Source organism: Pelodiscus sinensis, chromosome 1, assembly GCF_049634645.1.
Source record: "Pelodiscus sinensis isolate JC-2024 chromosome 1, ASM4963464v1, whole genome shotgun sequence".
NCBI lineage: Eukaryota > Metazoa > Chordata > Testudines > Trionychidae > Pelodiscus > Pelodiscus sinensis.
In genome coordinates, this window is record NC_134711.1 from 284,761,591 (window position 1) to 284,780,360 (window position 18,770).

Sequence of the window (18,770 nt, forward strand, 5' to 3'; positions counted from 1 at the left end):
TGAAAGTAATATTTTCCATGCATTAATTACCTTAGTCTAAATAGATAATAATGTTTAATTCGATAAAATTTGGATATCGTTTTCCACCTCTATTTCTGTTAGCTCTGTAGCACTTAAGGATAGTGTTTTGTCATACATATCTGAGAATCATGTTTTTGTGTTGATATTATGTCCTCCGACATCATTATCTTATAATTGTTGTAGTTAATGAATTATTAGAATTTAGAGCCAGAAAGGACAATTAGATGATATAATCTGACTTCCTGTATATCACAGGCTATTGGCCCTCCCCCAGTTACTCCTGTGTTGGACCTAATGTCTTGAAATTTACTCAAATAGGTATTCAAGCTTAATTTTGGAGGATTCTGGAGAATCTATCGCTTAATTGGTAGTTTGTTCTAATGGTTAATCACCTTCGTGGTGCTTTATTTCTAATCTGAATTTATCTGACTTGCACTTCTAACCATTGGTTCTAGTTCTGACATTCTCTTCTAGATTTGATACTCTGTGCTTTCTTTATGTGAAGGTATTTATATACCATAATAAACTTACCTCTTGGTCTTTGTTTCATGAGCTCTTTGCATCTCTCACAAAAAGACATTTTTTCCAGCACTCGAATAATTTGTATGGCTTTTTTTTGTGCTCTCTTCAGTTGATCCGCATAATAATTCACCCTTATGAAATGCTGTACATTTTCACACGGTTCTGTGTGTAATGTGTAGGATTATATTAACTGTTGGTTTCTTATAATATATATATTCTATGAATTTTTTGAAACCGTGATAGTACAAATGATGAGAGAAAATATTAAGATCAGCTGATTTCTTTGTTTTGTTTTTTTTTCCTTTTCCATGTTCCTGGAGTTCAGCCTGGCTTAGGCTATGAAAAAGTAGAAGTAGTTTGAGCATGTACAATAGGGATGGGCAAAAGGGTCTCTGCAGGCCAGATCTTGTCTGCCAAGTGAGTTGATCTGCCTTGCGGAAGCCCTTCTGTTTCCCCCACCCCCAGACCAATCAGGGTCTGTGTGTGGGGAAGCACATAAGTGTCCTGTCTCCACCCTGCCTGAGGCCCTTCCCCTTCCAGGGAAGCCCAGGGCCACTTCAAACATTTCTGAAGTGGCCCCAGTCAAAAATTATTGCCCACCCCTGATATACAATAACTCTGTCATCTCCTCTCCAGTTCATCAGGAGTGTGATCATTTTCAGTACAAGAGCTATGCAGGCACACAGAAGTGCTATGTTACAAGCCAATAGGTGCTACAAAATTGCTCTTTCCATGATCACTAGTTGATCTCTTCCTGATCGTGGCTAAGTGTCTCTCTTCCATCCTTTCCTCTTTGCTATATCCACTGTTTTTTAACACTGACAGTTTGATAGACTGTGTAGTTCTTCTGCATGGTGTGACATCTTATTGATCCATTCTCTTGCATTCTGTTAGCAGTTACTTCTGCTGATCACTTCCATGGCTTTGTGATCTTTAAGAAATGGTCAGCTCTTAACTGTTTCCCTTACAAAGCTTTTTGATGTCAAGAGACAAGGGACCTCAAAAGGTTTTTCTCTCCTCTGTTGAGTTCAGTTTGGATTTGCAAGAGGAAGGTCAATATTTTCTTGAATTTACAAAAACCCAACAACTGGAAACTCTTTTGCCTCATTCCTCTTTCCCCCATCTGAGTTTCTTGATGTCACTGTTGACAGTCACTGTCAATTACTAGCTTAAGAAGTCTCAGAGAGGTACAGAGTTAGTCTGTAACTTTAAAAACGAGTAATCTTGTGGCACCTTAGAGACCAACAAAAATATATAGAGTATCATGAAGTTGCACCAGTATACAGCAAGTATGAATTGAAACTGTTAGTTTTACTGGTATAACTCTCTAAGAGGACACTTTTATTCTGTAAGGGTATGTCTCCACTGCAAAGTTAATTTGGAATAACAGCTGTTTGGAATAACAACTATTATTCCGAATTAACTTCCATAGCGTCTACACAAGCAAACCGCTATTTCGAATTAAATTAATAATTTGAGTTAGGTAAACCTCATTCTACGAGAAGTAACGCCAAACTTGAATTAGCTATTTTGGAATAAGCGCTGTGTAGATGCTTAGTCCGAATTACCTGGCCTCCAGCCTTTCCCAGTTGCCCCTGGTGGCCACTTTCAGCCAAACCAGGAAAATTCTTTTCCCTCTCCCCAGCCCCAGAGCCCTTAAAGGGGCAGACTTTGGCCACAGTGCCTGCGCCAGCTCCAAACCTGCCGGCCCAGGTCCAGCAGTCACTGCCCCAACCCAGTTGCCCCAAAACATGAGCCAGCAAACCACTGGCAGCCAGCCCTCCACTGCACCCCAGGAGCAGTCAGCCAGCTCCCAGGAGTCTGCCAGGGCCCGGAGAAGGCGGTCGCCTTCCTGGTCCAGGGCGGAGAACAGGGAGGACCGTATTCAGGTTTGGGGGGATGCCCCCAACATCCATGATCTCCGCAGCAGACAGAGGAACGCAGCCATCTATGGCAGGATAGCTGCCAGCCTGGCCACCAAATGCCACATGCGAACCCAGGAGCAGGTTTGCATGAAAATCAAGTTGGATTGGCAAGACCCCCAACCCTGAGCTTCTCCTCTCCCTTCCTCCCCTTGCCTCCCCCTTCCAGCTCCCTCATCCCAGGTTTCCCCCTCCCTTCTCCCACTCTCATTCCCACCCCAGTTTTGGTCAATAGAGGGTTTTTGGGCAAGAAATGTGTTTTTATTTGACATCAGGAAGGGGGGTTAGGGAGGGTAGGTGGAAGGCGGGAGGAATGAGGCACAAGCCCCCAATGGAACACACCAGGGAGGCTCTTAGTGCTCCTCAGGGAGGAAGCTCTCCTGCAGGGCCTCCTGGATGCTGACAGCCCTCCCGATGGACCTCCGGGATGGCAGCCTGCAGAAAGTGCAGTGAGGCTCGCAGCAACACTTCCACGAGAATCACCAGAGTGCCCAGGGGCAGCTCCGGCTCCATGTTGCAAAGTGCTATGGTGTCCCAAGTGAGGGCAACCAGAGCATACAGAGACACAAATGCTTTGCTGTCCCTCATCGAGGTAGACAAGCAAGCAGGGAAACTTGAGAACCAGCTGCCCAGGAGGTGGGGGGTGGGTCCCTTTAAGTATAGGCATCACATAGCCTCAGGCAGTAGCCACACACAGACACTCCTGACCTGATGCCCTGCCTGACCTGGTTCTGGCTGGCCTTAAATCCGATTCTGTGTCCAGTCAGTGTGGATGCAGTATTTCAAATTAACAAAATGCTAATTCGAACTGCATTTTGTGTGTAGACGCGTTAATTCGAATTAACTATTTTGAATTAAGATAGCTCGAATTAACGCTGTAGTGTAGACATACCCTAAAAGTGTGTCTTTTTCCTTTTTATGTTGATTTAGAAGCAGTTTAAGCTAAAATGGGAAAAGTCACTCTTATTTTGGAATAAGAGTGTCTTCATGGGGAGTTGCAGTAGTTTAACTGTATCTCTCCATTTATACAGGTTGGACCTCCTTGGTCCGGCACCCTTGGGACCTGAGCTGTCCCAAACCAAGAAGTTTGCCGGACCAGGGGAGGTCAATGCTCCCCTGCTGGCTGCCCCAATCCCAGACTCCTCTCCTTGCAACTCCCTGCCTTGTCGCTGACTTTGCTAATGCTCCCCCGGGTTTCCCAGCTGGGATAGCTTGGCCACTGCTGGCCCCGCTGCCATTGGGGATTCCCCGGCAGGGACCACCCAGACATCCTGCCCTGCTGCTGGGGCTGGTCCTACTGCCACTGAGGATTCCCTGAGGTTCCTCGGATGGGGCTGCCCACCTGTGCCAATCCCACTCCTCGGCGCTACTGGACCAACCCAGCAGCACCCCAGCTGCTCTGCCCCAGGCGTCCTGATTCAGCCGCTGCTGGTCAGTTTCAGCAGTGGCTGAATCAGGACGCCTGGGGCAGAGCAGCTGGGGTGCTGCTGGGTTGCTCCAGTAGCGCCGAGGAGCGGCGCTACTGGAACAACTCAGCAGCACCCCAGCTGCTCTTCCCCAGGCGTCCCCAAGTCAGCCGCTGCTGAAACTGACCAGCGGCTGACTACAGTAAGCCCGAGGCAGAGTTGCTCTGCCCCCGGCTTCCTGGAATCAGCCGCTGATCAGTTTCAGCAGCAGCTGACTTGGGGATGCCTGGGGTTCTTAAGTTGAATCTGTATGTAAGTCAGAACTGGCATCCAGATTCAGCCGCTGTTGAAACTGATCAGTTTCAGCAGCGACTGAATCTGGATGCCAGTTCCGACTTACATACAGATTCAACTTAAGAACAAACCTACAGTCCCTATCTTGTACGTAACCCGGGGACTGCCTGTACTAAATTCCAGCAATATAGTCAGACCTGTGTAATTCAATTGACATGAAGGATATTGCCCAAGTGTCACTGAAATCATACTCTGAAGACAGTGGGATTATGCTGGTGATGATCTTAGATTTCAGATCCCATATTGATTTTGCAAAGCTAGTAATTAGAAAGCACCTTCTCCCATCTCTTAGGTCTAGTTAAATTTGACCTCCTCTTTGAGCCTGCACCTAGAACTGATATCATGATTATGTGTTAGACCTAAGTTCAGAACATCATTGCATTTCAGGAAAACCCTTTACTTTTAAGCCCATGCTTCAGTTCCATTGAAGTTAATGGATATAAACCCATATTTACATTTGCTTCCATGCGCTTTCCCGAATCAGGGCCTTATGTTGGCAGGTAATCTGTCTGAACTGTAGCAAGTAGTATGGTATTTCCTCTTTAAATTTGCCAGAGCTCCTCCACTCTCTTCCTTTAAACTGCAAGTAAAAACTAGTGTTTATTCCCAACGTTTTTAAAAAAATTACCCCTAATTATAGATTACTTATTACCACAACTGTTAGAATCTTTTCCTTTTATCTCAATTATTTTAGTTTTATTAGAACAGTTTTTATTTGTTTATGATTTATTCTGAATTTTTATATAGCACTCTAAGAACTTCTGGTGTGGGTTAGTGGCCTTTTACATAAATAAATAATTTATTATAATTCCTATTATAGCAAATCTTTTAAATTTAATATTATTTTTTTATTTTTCCCTTTTTAATTCTGCTTTTTTTTTTTCCAATGGTCAAATTAGCCTGTACCCTAATGAATTGAAATGGGGATTGGGAATTCCAGAGTTCTTGTTCTATATATCTCTGAGGATTTTCATTTGGGCTAATCACTTGATCTTCCTTAATATGAGTTTCACCATGAGTAAAATCAATGAAATAAATACAGAAATGGGGATATTTCTGGTTATAGGTTTTCCCTACTTAGGTTTTCCCCTTTGAGATCCTTTCCCATTTTCTGTAATGCACATTTTTGTGGCATGAGTGAGTGTTCACTTCTCTTTGGGGTGGATACCATGATCCAGCTATCTCTTGTCTTGACTGGGTTTCTGGGTTATAACTCCTGATTGCCAGTTGGGATACCTAGCATTGTGTGGGCAGTATTAATATGTAGTGACACAGAAGTTTCTTTAAAATAAATGATGATTTGTTTACCAAAAGCGCATAGTGCTCTAATAAGTGGATTTAAAATAACAACCCTGTATGCTTACTGTCAAAATTATGCCTAGTATTTTTCTTAGCCCCTTAGTAGATGTGACTTAGTCAAGGTGTCCAAATTACATTGTGCTCTCAGCAGACCTGGACACTCTGTCAGTCTGTGTCAGCCTGCAGCAGCTGACAGCCTTTTCTCTCCACTCTCTTTCTTTTAACAGGTCTTTTAACAGAGGTGTTTCTTTTGATCTCTAAAAAACAGCTACATCACCAAGGTTGGGACCACTTCTTCACAGCTACATTTCTGGCTATGGTGTATGAGTATCTCCTGGGATGCTTCTTATCTAGGGCATTATTTCATTTTTCCTGCTTGATTTCTTTAACTATCCTTTCTGATTTAACTCCATAGCATGTAATTCATCCCTAGCAAACATACAGAGTGACCACCAATATTAATACAAAACAATATAGATATTTTTGGTTCTCCAGAGATCTCAGAGAGGATTAATAGGTTAGATTAATAGCTCATGCTTGTACAATATGTTGAGGCACAGAATCTTAGATAAGGACATATGGATTTGTATCTACAGTTTGTGTGTGTGTATTTAGTTCTAACTTTATTTCTTCTTTTTCTTTTTCTTTTGGCATAGTTAAAACTGCACCACGGTCTCCAGATCGACATACAAGTCGGGGCATTTCCTCTCATCCTGGCTCTTTCTCTGTCCCAGCTGTGGCAGCCAACAAAGAAAACCTCCCTGTACTTAACACCAGGATAATCTGCCCAGGTAATTCTGAATTGCACTAGTACTTTCAACATCTTGCTATAGTCACAATTAGTTGTTAAGTAATACATTATATTTACATGGTAGGGATATGAGCATATAACCATATAAATGGTTAAACAATAAGGGCTGGCTTATCCGTTAACATTCACAGTTACATGCAGGTTCCCGCCCTGCTCCTGGGGATCCGGCTGCTAAGACACACTGCTAGCCCTGTATCAGAGGCAGCAGCGTGGGGAAAGCAGCCAGCTCCCCAAGAGTGGGACTGCAGACGGGAGCTGGTGTGAGCCAGAATCTGGCTTAAAAGCTGTGTCTCAGTGTGCACTGAGTCCTAGGGAGCGGCTTGCTGTCCCCAGCTCCTACCTGCAGTCCCGCTCCTGGGGAACTGGCTGCCACCTCCACACTGCTGCCTACAGGTTACACGTATTCAAAATTACCTGCCTTTTAACATCCCTATTATATAGTGCCTTTCACCCAGAGATTCAAAGAATGTTACAAATAGAGAATGTATGTGAATTGAAAATGCTTCTGGTCACTGTCCTAAGCACCGTATACATTGCAAAAGCTTTGCATTTGGTTTTGGGGAATGAGGAGCAGAAATGGGAGGAGGGCTCTGTTAATGCCCTCCATTACTAACTGAGTCAAAGGAACCTTGCTACCCTACTGGATGAAGGCTGTGTTAGCTTAGTGAGAGGCTAAGGGTTAGAGTCAGGTGAGAAATTATCTTTTGGCTGAATAAAATCTTAGTGGGCATTCCTATAAATAAAAATATCATACATTAAACTGTGAAAAGGTACTTTGCAACATTTGCAGTTAGGAAATCTGTACACATCCCAAAGTAAAAATGTATACAAAAAATCATTGCTAAAACACTGGCTTAATGAACTTTCATTCTAAGTGTTAATAAATATTGAAACTAATTATGTATTGTTTGTAGATCAATTTAATTAAAAGCTTTTGAAAGCAAATTTCTATCTTCATTAGTTTAACACAGTTGTGCATGTTACTTTGACATTAGTTCTGCACTGACATGCCCATATAAGCTAATCAATCTGTGAGCCTTCCCATAGTAGAAAAAAGAATTGTTCTTTAGTTCAATAGTTAAGTTCTCTCTGCCAGTGTCTCCTCTATGGTCTTCCTTACTTATTTTTATTTAACTTGTATTTCTGTTTTCTTACACCTGTCTGTCTGTCTCTCTTTTCCACCCATCCCATCTGACTTCTTATGTTTCCTCTCCTTTCCAGAACTGCTTTTTTGTTCTCTAGACCACTTATCCTCATTTTTCCAGTCATACTTGTTTGTTTTTTCACTTTATCTTTCTCTCACTTCCCTTCAGTCCCTTCCTCTCTGTCTAAGGGTATGTCTACACCACAGCGTTATTTCAAAATATCTTATTTCGAAATAGTTAATTTGAAATAAGATATTTTGAAATAACGCATCTACACACAAAATGCATTTCGAAATAGCATTTTGCTATTTCAAAATAGCGCGTCCACACTGAGTGGACTCTGAATCGCATTTAAGGCTGGCTGGAATCGGTTCCGGCAGGGCACCAGGTCAAGACTTACTGTGTGGGGCTGCTGCCTGAGGCTAACTGAGGTCTATGCTTAAAGCCCCGCCCCCCCAGACAGCCGGTTCTCAGGCTTTCCTGCTTGCTTGTCTACCTCGATGAGGGACAGCAAAGCATTTTTGTCTCGGCATGCTCTAGCTGCCCACACTTGGAACATCACAGCACTCTGCAACATGCAGCTGGAGCTATCCCTGGGCTCTCTGGTGCTTCTCTTGGACGCGTTGCTGCAAGCCTGGCTGCACTTTCTGCAGGCTGCCATCTGGGAGGTCCATCAGGGGGCTGTCAGTATCCAGGAGGCCCTGAGGGAGACCTTCCACCCTGAAAGTTATTTTGAAATAACTTTGCTGTGTAGACATACCCTAAGAGATCAAAGCGGAAACACATTTTATAGGGAAGCTCTCTTATGTAAAAAGGTATCAAAGGAAGAATTCCTGGTTGATCTTACATTTATCAAATTGAATGAAGAAAGTCAACATATCTCAAAGATTCTAAGTGAGCTGACAGACTGCATGTACAATGGTCTTACTACTGTTGCCTGCCCCTACAATTCCTCCCAAAACAATGAAACAGTTTGGAGACTTGGGCAAGTGGACAAAGAGCTGAAAAATGTGGTAACTTCAGTAGCTTTAGGTGGGCCATTTAATTACCATGCAACCTGTCAGCTCACTCTTGGATCCAACCTCAGTACTCTTGGATTGAAATCCTGAATTTTTTCTCCAATGGTGGACAGTGAACCACCACAAAATTAAACTCAACAGGCTTTCTGCTCAAGAAAGTGGAAAAGAGAGGTGATGTATGTAGCTATCCGAGAAAGTGCACTTTCTGTCTATCCTGGGCTTGGCTATCAACAATATTAATTCTCGAAATTGCATGGGTTACACTGAAGTTATGATGACTCTGTTTTTTAGTGTTTTGTTTGTGTTTTCTCCTTCAGGTTTAAGGGCTGGATTAGCTGCCTCTATTGCAGGGAGTTCTATTATCAGCAAAATGTTACTTGCAAATATTGATCCCTTTGGTGCTACCCCGTTTATTGACCCTGATCCAGATTCTCTGTAAGAAAATCTCCTTGTTTTCTCAAATTGACTGGGTTGGGGTTCAGTCTCTTTTTTCTTAACCATTTCTCTAGGTAATTGTACTTTGTAATCACTGGAATGAATAACACGAACCTTAAAGCAGAATTTTTATACATGATAATAGTCAGTAAATTCAAAGAGCAAGGTGGTGTCTTTTAGACAGAGGCCCTAAGTTAGACAGTGGAGAGTTCCATTGCTACAGCAGGACCATTGGAAGGCATTGGGCCATATAGAGCTATCTGACACACACACACACACACAGAGCATGCCCTCCGTAGAAGCACACAACCTCCACCACCATCAGCGAGCTGCCCTCAGTGGGGGTGTGGAGGTAAGGTCCCTGTCTCTTCTCTGTCCCTTTTAAGGTGACTTAAACCCCATAGACTTTGTGACTGCTGTAGAACAGGACGACAGTCCATTGGTTATGGCACCAGTCAAGGACAGGCTCAGTTTATTGTTCTGTCACAGACTTCTTGTGTGCCTTAGTTTCCCATCTGTAAAATAGGGATAGTGGTACTTCCCTGTCTTCCAGGGATGTTGTGAGTTTAAAAACATTACAGTCTGTGAGGTGTACTGCAGTGATGAAGGCCATATAAGTATCTAGGATCAATCAGAATATGCTTTGTACCCTGCCTTAGTCATATGCTTATGGTAGGGCCAGCCACAATCTAGCTCAAATCCCTAAAGTAATTGATCAGATGAGTTCATAACTGGATACTTAAATATTTGTATTCTTTTCACAGGGAAGGATATTCAGAAAAATGTGTCATGAACAACTATTTCGGAATTGGATTAGATGCAAAAATTTCATTAGAATTTAATAATAAACGAGAGGAACACCCTGAAAAGTGCCGGTAATGGAGTTTTGCATTAATTTTTTCTGTTATTTTGCTTGCTTGATTTTATGTCCATAACTTTTGACTCTTTCCACAGCTACAATATATAACAAATTGCATGCATCAGTATATGAACTTTTATTTACTTGTTTCTAGGAGTCGGACAAAGAACATGATGTGGTATGGAGTGCTTGGTACCAAAGAGCTACTGCAAAGGACTTATAAGAACTTAGAGCAAAAAGTTCAGCTGGAGGTAATATTTATTTTCTTTACAATTTGGATGAGTTTTCGCCACTAAAATGTATAGTTCAGTATCTGGGGATTAACTAAGTATGGCGTTAATTTCTGAAATTTTTTTGTCACTGTCATTATTTTTTGTATTATTAAAGAGACGGTGGATTCTAAGGGATCTGTTTTCTCAAAATACATCTCCCACTGATACTAATGAGAGGTTTTAGAAGGCTTTTTGGGTACAATGAATGGAGAGTAGGTCTCAACAACAACAATAAAACATATATGTTATTAGGAAAACCGCTATGAGGAACGAAAGAACATGCATTGTCTTTTTCTTTGTGCTAAATATTTTATATGGAAGTTCATGTTATATGAAGATACCTGTTAAGCTGAGGGAGTAATTTTAATTTATTGTAACTCTCTTTCTCTTGAGTGTCTTTAGAATGGTTTAGTATAATAGAAGCAAATTTCCATTATCTAAGGATTTAGCAATTATCTAGAAATTGTGCTTTATTTGGTGAAGATGATGATAGGAAAGAACATTATGTGTGCTCTGGGTGGATTTCTAATTTAAGAACCTACAAATGTAACATTTCTTTTGAATAAGATATATTTTAGCTTTCAAATCTGACCTTTTCATAATTATTTCTGAATATTTTTGGAAGTAAAAAAGTCAGTGGAAGTTTGATATTTAGTATTGTCTTACATAATGATCAGTCTTATGTGCTGTGATAAAATATATATAATTGAAGAGTGAGATAAAATTATTCATTTTCAATAGTTAGAACCAGTCATATACTATAATTCGCAAGTGGCATAGCCACATGTATTAATCTTATACCATACTTCAGATAGTCTCATGTTTCAAGTTTTTATATTTTGATTTGCTGGTAGGGTGAAATAATATAAAATTGGAGATCACAAATGCTACTGCATATACTTCTAATACATTTTAAGCCACATTTTTAGATGTGGGTTCAATATGTTGTATCTCTGTTCTCACTAGGGATCTAAAAGGTTAACCGTTTAACTGGTTACTTGGCAAGCATTAGTCTTTACATCATGCTTACTGGGATAACTGATTATTTGGAGGGGCAGGCCCAACTGTCAGGACCCTGGCTTCAGGGGCCCTGGCCTGGAGCAGCCCTGCTTCAGGATCTTGGTTGCTCTACACGAGCCCTCAATTAACTGGTTAAAAAACTAAAATTATATCATTTCACTTTGGCTGTGTCCAGACTCAGGGGTTTTTTCAGGAAAAGTAGCTTTTTCCCGAAAAAACTTCCCCTGCGTCCAGACTCAAGCCGCGTTCTTTCGAAATTAGTTCGAAAGAACGCGGCTTTTCTTTCGATGGCGGTAAACCTCGTTTCACGAGGAAGAACGCCTTCTTTCGAAAGTTCCTTTTTCGAAAGAAGGCGTTCTTCAATGTAAATAGGGCTTCCTTGAAAGAGAGCATCCAGACTCGCTGGGTGCTCTCTTTCGAAAAAGCGGATTGCTCTTTCGAAAGATCCTCCTGCAGTCTAGACGCGATCTTTCGAAAGAGGCTCTTTCGAAAGATGCTTTCGAAAGACCCTCTTTCGAAAGAAGCCTGCAGTCTAGACATAGCCTTAGTGACAAGGAGTCCTATAGCACCATATAGACTAACAGATGTATTGGAGCGTAAGCTTTCGTGGGCAAAGACCCACTTTGATCATTTCACTTGTTAACTTTTGTAATGGGTATTTACATCCTTAGTTCTCATCCACTAACTCAAGGATTATTTTTTAGAAGCAGCCAGAGTTGTTTAAGTATTTCAGGAGTTAAGGGATATAGAAAGAGGGACTGCTGCGGAGACTTTGCACATTTGGAATTTCACGAGTAACATCTGTCTGTTTTTGTGGTAAATTGGCATAAGTGGACAATGCGACATACCAGGGAAATGGTGAAAGAAGCCTTTTCATTTTGGGATAGCAATTGGTCACGAATGGTTCTGAGCACTGAGGCAGATATAAAAATGAATTGAAGCATATCTAAAGTATCTAAAAGGGTGTCACAATGAGGAGGGAGAAAAATTGTTCTTCTTGGCCTCTGAGGATAAGACAAGAAGCAATGTGTTTAAACCGCAGCAAGGAATGTTTAGGTTGGACATTAGGAAAAACTTCCTAACTGTCAGGGTGGTTAAACACTGGAATAAATTGCCTAGGGAGGTTGTGTAATCTCCATCTCTGGAGATATTTAAGAGCATGTTAGATAGATATCTATCAGGGATGATTTAGATGATACTTGGTCCTGCCCTGAGGGCAGGGGACTGGACTTTATGACCTCTGAAGGTCCCTTCCAGTTCTAATGTTCTATGATTCTATGATATGTGCTAACAATATTTTGCTTAACTCCACCTCTTTTATTTATATAGTAAATTCTTTCCCTCCATCTTTCATTGTCTGATTATATCATACGCACTTCAGGGTAAGAAATGTTCATCTTGTATATTGAGCAAAGGTTATAGCGTATTTGGATGCTACCTAAATAATAATAGTTTAGCAGGACTATGAATACATTTGCAGGGAGGGATTCTAATGGTGACTGAGGCCTTTTATGAAAAAATGAGAGCTGAATTTGGCAGCATACACTGGAGTCTCAAGTTTAAAGTGAATTTGCACTTTGAACTTTTTCTTGTTTTTCACTATAATTTTTTCTAAGTATTATCCCAGAGCTAGCAAGAAGATACGCTGCAATGGGTTCTTGTCATTATGTGGCTGACCAATGGAGTGTGCTCCAGATAGTATAAGAAAGTAGTAATCATCTTTTTACCTATTTTTTACATACCATTTACACTTTATTAATATTTATACAGTGTTCAAACATAAATTTATTTTATATTATATTTATTTATAATATTTTTCATGTTCATTTGACCTCTTTTCACTTCAGTAGGATAGTTATTTTTCTAGTGGTGAGATCCAAATTGCAACTAAAAGATGCTATCTACTGTTGGTAGCATTTCTTGTTAAAAAAGAATAGATATTCTGGACTGTATTAACCCATATCAGTCCTGCTAGCCCAGTATCCTGTCATTGTCAGTGGCCAACCCCATATGCTTCCGGTGAAAGTACATGAAGCCTCTGGATTTCTAATAGTTACAGATTGTCATAGTTTGCTGCTGAGAACTTGAGCAAATGTTTACAAAGGGACAGAGAGAGCTACCTTTTGACACTATTGCAAACATTTCTAGCTCAAATATTTTGTAGTTGAAGGGAAAAAAATCCTGATTGGTGTGTGAAGAGTAGATTCATATAGAGCTATTCCACAGCATAAGAAAAACAGACTAATATTTAGCTTCCGTTGCTGGCTTTGTTAAAATGCTTTGTGTATTAGAAATGGTTGATTATTTTATCAGGTCATTTGTCTTACATTCTCACATAGGTTTTTATGCATTACAGTGTGATGGACAATATATCCCCCTGCCCAGTCTTCAAGGCATAGCTGTGCTAAACATTCCAAGCTATGCTGGTGGCACTAATTTCTGGGGTGGAACCAAAGAGGATGATGTAAGTAATACTAAATAAAAGTAACATTTGGAGCAAAAATTACAAAAAGCTCTTTGCACTATTATTCTCATGTAATTATAATGATACTGGTATATAGCTTGGATACCTACCAGGAAACTGTTGTTCTATAATGCAGTTTCATTTTTTAAATGTGTGCTCTCTTGCATTAAATGTTTCCATTTTATTGAAAATATATCACTTTGATTTTCATTTAATTTTTTTATTTCCTTTCCCTCCCATTAAAGTCACCAAAATTTTCATATAGAGTTCAATACTTAAAGAATATATGGCTGTAAAGTAGAATTTTTAGGCAATCACTCATTTTCAAACAATGATGAAGGTTAATAGCAATTCCTCTCCTCTTTTATGGCTCATGATCTGCAATAATCCAGGTTTCCCAATAAACAAACTTTTCTGTTTGCTGTATCAAATAAAAAGGTAGAGGGTGAGGGGAGCTGGACAACAGTATCATTCCCAGAGCTCGTATCAACATTTTGCTCCCATTCTTTAAAAAGCTGACGGTAGCCTGGTGAATCTGAAAAAAGGAATTGAAAGAACAACTTGAGAAAGGATTAAATATGGTAGAATTTAATAGTTATAATTTTCCATGTCCATATGTTGTACAGGTTTGCCAGGCGTCCGGTATTGACCCGGACAGTCCAGTATTTTTGCCTCCTGTCTGGTAAAAAATTCAGAAAATACCGGTCACCTAAAATGTTGGGTATTTTCTGGGTATTTTTCCCTACCAGGAGGCGAAAATACCGGACACCTGGCAACCCTACGACACACTCAGCAACTGGGCCCAGGTCCCGGCTCCCCCCCGCCCCCCCGGGCCCTCTGCTTACTTGGTTCTGCAGGGAAGCTCCCTTCTGGCTCGACCAAAAAAACAAGCTGGCCTCCGGCAAAAAGCCTAAAGGCCTGAGCAAGGGGAAGCAATGCCTTCTCTGGATTTTAGTGCTCAACGTCTCATCTTCCTATCCCTATTCTGACTCTGCACGCACTTAAAGGGGTCATGCTGTTTTAATTCTGTTTTATTTCATTTCTTTATTTCTTTATTTGTTTATTGCTTAATAACTCTTGGGGTCCCTTTTTTTTGCTCAACAACTTTGGTCTCCCCCCTTCCCCCTCCCCAACAGAATTTTTTCCCTGGTGTTTTTTTGGGGGGGGGCAGGGAGGCATTCCGTATTTTTGGTTAAACCATCTGGCAACCCTAATGTTGTATATATTGTTGCCAGCAAGCTTATGAACTGATCCAGACTGGTCCTTTTTTTTTCTTGACAGATTTTATACTGCACAGACACTTTACTACATACACTACTGTTTCACTGCTTTGAGGGTATGCCAAATGGGATTCTTACTGTTGAAGTGTACGTTATGCACGAAAGATCTAGTATGATTGCTGTGGGATTACCATAATTTTAAATTTCCTTATTTAGTGTATGTGAAGTCTTAATCACAGCATTGCTTTGACATGGTTTTGTACATTTAATTGTCATTTAAAATTAGACTTATTAATAAGACTGTGTTTTAATGTAGACTTCCCCTAATATTTTACCTGAAGTGCTTAACCTTACTGTTCACAATCCCAACACCCTTTCTCCTCTTCTTCATCAAAACCTTTATTTCATATTCTTTGAAATCTTTTTCCTATGCATAATACATGTCCTTTGAGCATGGCAGTCAGCCCCAGCTGCATTTGAGTAAAGGTATCTAGCATTTTTGTGGACATGGCATTCATGTTTGCAGCATGGAAATTTTCCTAACATCCATCCAGGTTATGTTCAGAGATTTTTTTCTTTTTTTTTACAGAGGGTCAAGAAAGAGAGGAAACTGTTCTAGCAATCATATTTGTATGCAGCACACATGTATCTCTGGGTGCAACCTTACTGCTACTCATAACCAGATGTGTCACAAAGGTGACACATTTATTCTGTGAGAGGTTAGGTTTACAACTCACTGCTCTTAGTGCTGTCTCAGGTGACTGATCAAGAGAGCAATACCAATGGCAGTCTTTGAGAGATTGCTGGTTCTGCTCATCTGAACTGAAGAAAGTCATTGTTTTGACAGCAATGTTTATTCCTAAAATATTGCTCAGCGAGCCTAGACAGGTTTGCCACAACAGTCTCACTGAATTATGTATATGGGGAGTTATCCTAGGAGTGTTTGTTAGTTGGGAAAAAACAGGGGGGATTAGAAACAGCCTGTGGGGAAAAGGGATGATGCTAATCTAACATTTAAATTCTTAGGAGTCTCCTTTTCTTTTCTTTTTTCTCTTTTCTTTGCTTTTCTTTTGTTTTCTTTAAAAAAGCATGCTACAGAAATGTTATGCAAGTGAATTATACATGCAAAGAAATCAGAATGTAACCATATCCATCCCTATACTAAAGTTTAAACACAAGCTAAATGGACTTTTAAACCAAGCAGTGAGGGAGTGGGGATGGGAAATTGAATTCATCACAACTTGTGAGCAGGATGAATTCCTACTGCTGGGAAGATGGAAAAGTGATAATCTGGAGTGATAGTGATCCACTGATTACAAGCAAAGGGCAAACTGAGTGCCTTCCAAATGCAGAGTATGCCATCTGTGTTATGCCAGGCAGGCACTGTATGCCTTGGAATTAAAAAGTGGTTCAAAAAGGCATCCTCTGCAGGTCATATTGCATAGAGGATGCAATGTTGTGGAGCATCACTAAAAAGATAGGGGGCATGGATCAGCATTCACGTTGCATTTCCCAGGAAGATCCAACCCAAGTCAGGGAAGCTGATGATCCAACCAGTAGACCACATTCATATGATCCAATTCGTAGACCACATTCAGTGATGAATCCTGATCACATGCCAACTAAGGCACATTGTGCACTTGCTAAAAAGGAGATTAAAAAGGCATGCAAGCATGGAATTGAATACACAAGATTTTAATGATCACTTGCTATTCTCTGTGGGAGGAAAGAAGGGAACATGTCTTGTGGAATAAGGCAGGATATAACCTAAACAACCAATATAATGCCTACAGACGTCACAAAACTAGCAGGCAACACTTAGCAGCCAGTATTTAATAAAGAACTTTTGCATCAGTTTGCATTGATTTAGATGAGCAATTGAGAATTTATCTGTCATATAAAAAGTTGTTTTATGTCACCATACATCACTGCCCGAATGACCCATTGTTTGTAGGCCAAATCAGACCAAGCTAATGTAAAAAAGAGATGACTCACTGGCCTGTTTATTGCAGGTGCTCATGGATCACATAGGTAGAGCCCTACTTGGATAGAAAATTTGTATCTGTATCTGCATCCATATCCATAATAATTACCTGCAGATATCTGCGTCCACATCTGAGGATGTGGATTCTCACTGATATAAAGCCAATATCTGCACCCTTGCAAGGTTCTAGATACAAAATGTTTATCCACCTCCTCATCTGTATCTGCAAAAATGAGCCATGGATACCTGCGGATATAAATAGGATATCTGCAGATTTGCAGAGCTCTACACATGGGGTGCAAAGGTCTTATTGCATGACTCTTCAGTCCAGGATACTCTTGTTTCCCTGCTCAGGTCCTTGCATGAGCCCTTATTGTAGAAGTTAATTACACTTTTTAAAATGTAAAGATTTTTATACACACTTATAAGAACAGCTTTCACTGATTTTAAAATGAGCATTACAGCATACATCTCACCACAAAGAAATTGAAATATGGGCAGTCCCCGGGTTACATACAAGATAGGGACTGTAGGTTTGTTCTTAAGTTGAATTTGTATGTAAGTCGGAACTGGTACATATTGTAGGGGAAACTCTAGCCAAACATTTCTCCAGAGCTCAGTTTTATTCTCCCACACCTCACTTCCCTCAGTCCTTTATTCTCAAGCTGAGGTGTCTGCTGAGAAAAGCCACTCCGCGTCTCCCTGGTCTGCTGGGGGGGGGGGGGGGGGGAAGGGGGGCGCTAGCTTCGCATCTCCCTGGTCTGCTGGGGGGAAGAAGCTAGTGCGGGGTTGCCTCACCCCGTTTGTAAGTAGGGATCCGATGTAAGTCGGATCCATGTAACCCGGGGACTGCCTGTACACTAAAGTAGACAAAGAACATTTCATATTTAGACAGCACAGTCTAGTCACAAACTATCAATTTAGAAAACACAGAAATAAGACACTCATCCAGTTACAGAGGACTCCAAAAGTTTCACTAAATTAATAAGTGTAAAAAACTAAAGTTTCACATTAAATTACTTGATATCTCTAAGGGATATTTCTTCAGTTAATTCATCCTATGTAGTATTTTGATTTTTCTTTTACAAGGTAGTAGTCTGGTCTGTATCCTAGAGCAGAAAAGTCAAACCATTATAGATTATTGTGTTATGCTCTGAAGCAGGCATAATAATGTCATCTCTGCTTATTAAAAAATAACTTCAGAAGTGAAAGAAATGCTTTATTTTTTTCTTAAATCCAGGTTTAGCTTTTTTACCTTTATCAAAAGTTGCTAAAAACAGAAAAAGAAAGAGAAGCACATGGCAAAGAATAACCTTTTTGTTCTATTTTTGTGTAAGGCCATTTGCATGCCGTTGATGATGAGGGTAATATAATATCCTAAAGAGAGAAAAAAAATAATTTAGGGCACTTCCACACTAACTTACAAAATCTGCTTTCAGTGTTAGGTCCTGGTCTTTTTATGCTTCTGATTAGTTCTGTTGAAGTCAACAGATAAGTACTTACATCTTTGCCGGATTGGGCTACTAGTTGGATTCAAAAACAAAATGTTTAAGTAAAGTTATCATTATTACAAGAAGTGAATTTTATGTTTTAAAATGAGATTCTTTAGCATTAAATGAAGAAGTGTTGACACTTCATTTACCAATGTAGATTTTGAAGATAGCCTAAACAGAATTCTGGACAAAGGAGGAGAAGAACTTCTGAGCTGTGTTAAAACAAATCAATTATAATGCCATCTTCCTTCATTTCAAGGCCCTATTGGACTTTAGGAATATTGACCAGTTGAAGATTAACATAATTATGTTTGTCACGTTAATCTTAAATTGACTAACACTTCTTACTATGTGCATTTATACCTGCCATCCACACTATCTATAGATAATACACTATAGCTTTCCGTTACTTTAATTGCCATTATGATCACCCTTGTTATGGCAATCTTTTCCTGTGTTAAAGTTAGCATGTAATTTACATACACTCTAATCTAGAATTTTATTTTTTAAATACATTAGTTCTA

The 18,770-nt window shown here is 40.3% G+C and overlaps 1 protein-coding gene across 5 annotated transcripts in view; it reads left to right on the plus strand.

Annotated features, from left to right (window-relative positions):
• The window catches only part of DGKH (diacylglycerol kinase eta), a 267,234-nt gene that overhangs the window by 197,886 nt on the left and 50,578 nt on the right, over positions 1-18,770 (plus strand). For all 5 annotated transcript variants that reach the window (XM_075918953.1, XM_075918954.1, XM_075918955.1 and 2 more), the window contains 5 exons: positions 6,181-6,315; positions 8,817-8,934; positions 9,699-9,809; positions 9,948-10,044; positions 13,442-13,549. In XM_075918953.1, the coding sequence (XP_075775068.1) occupies positions 6,181-6,315; positions 8,817-8,934; positions 9,699-9,809; positions 9,948-10,044; positions 13,442-13,549 (569 nt within the window). The remainder of the gene's footprint in view (positions 1-6,180; positions 6,316-8,816; positions 8,935-9,698; positions 9,810-9,947; positions 10,045-13,441; positions 13,550-18,770) is intronic.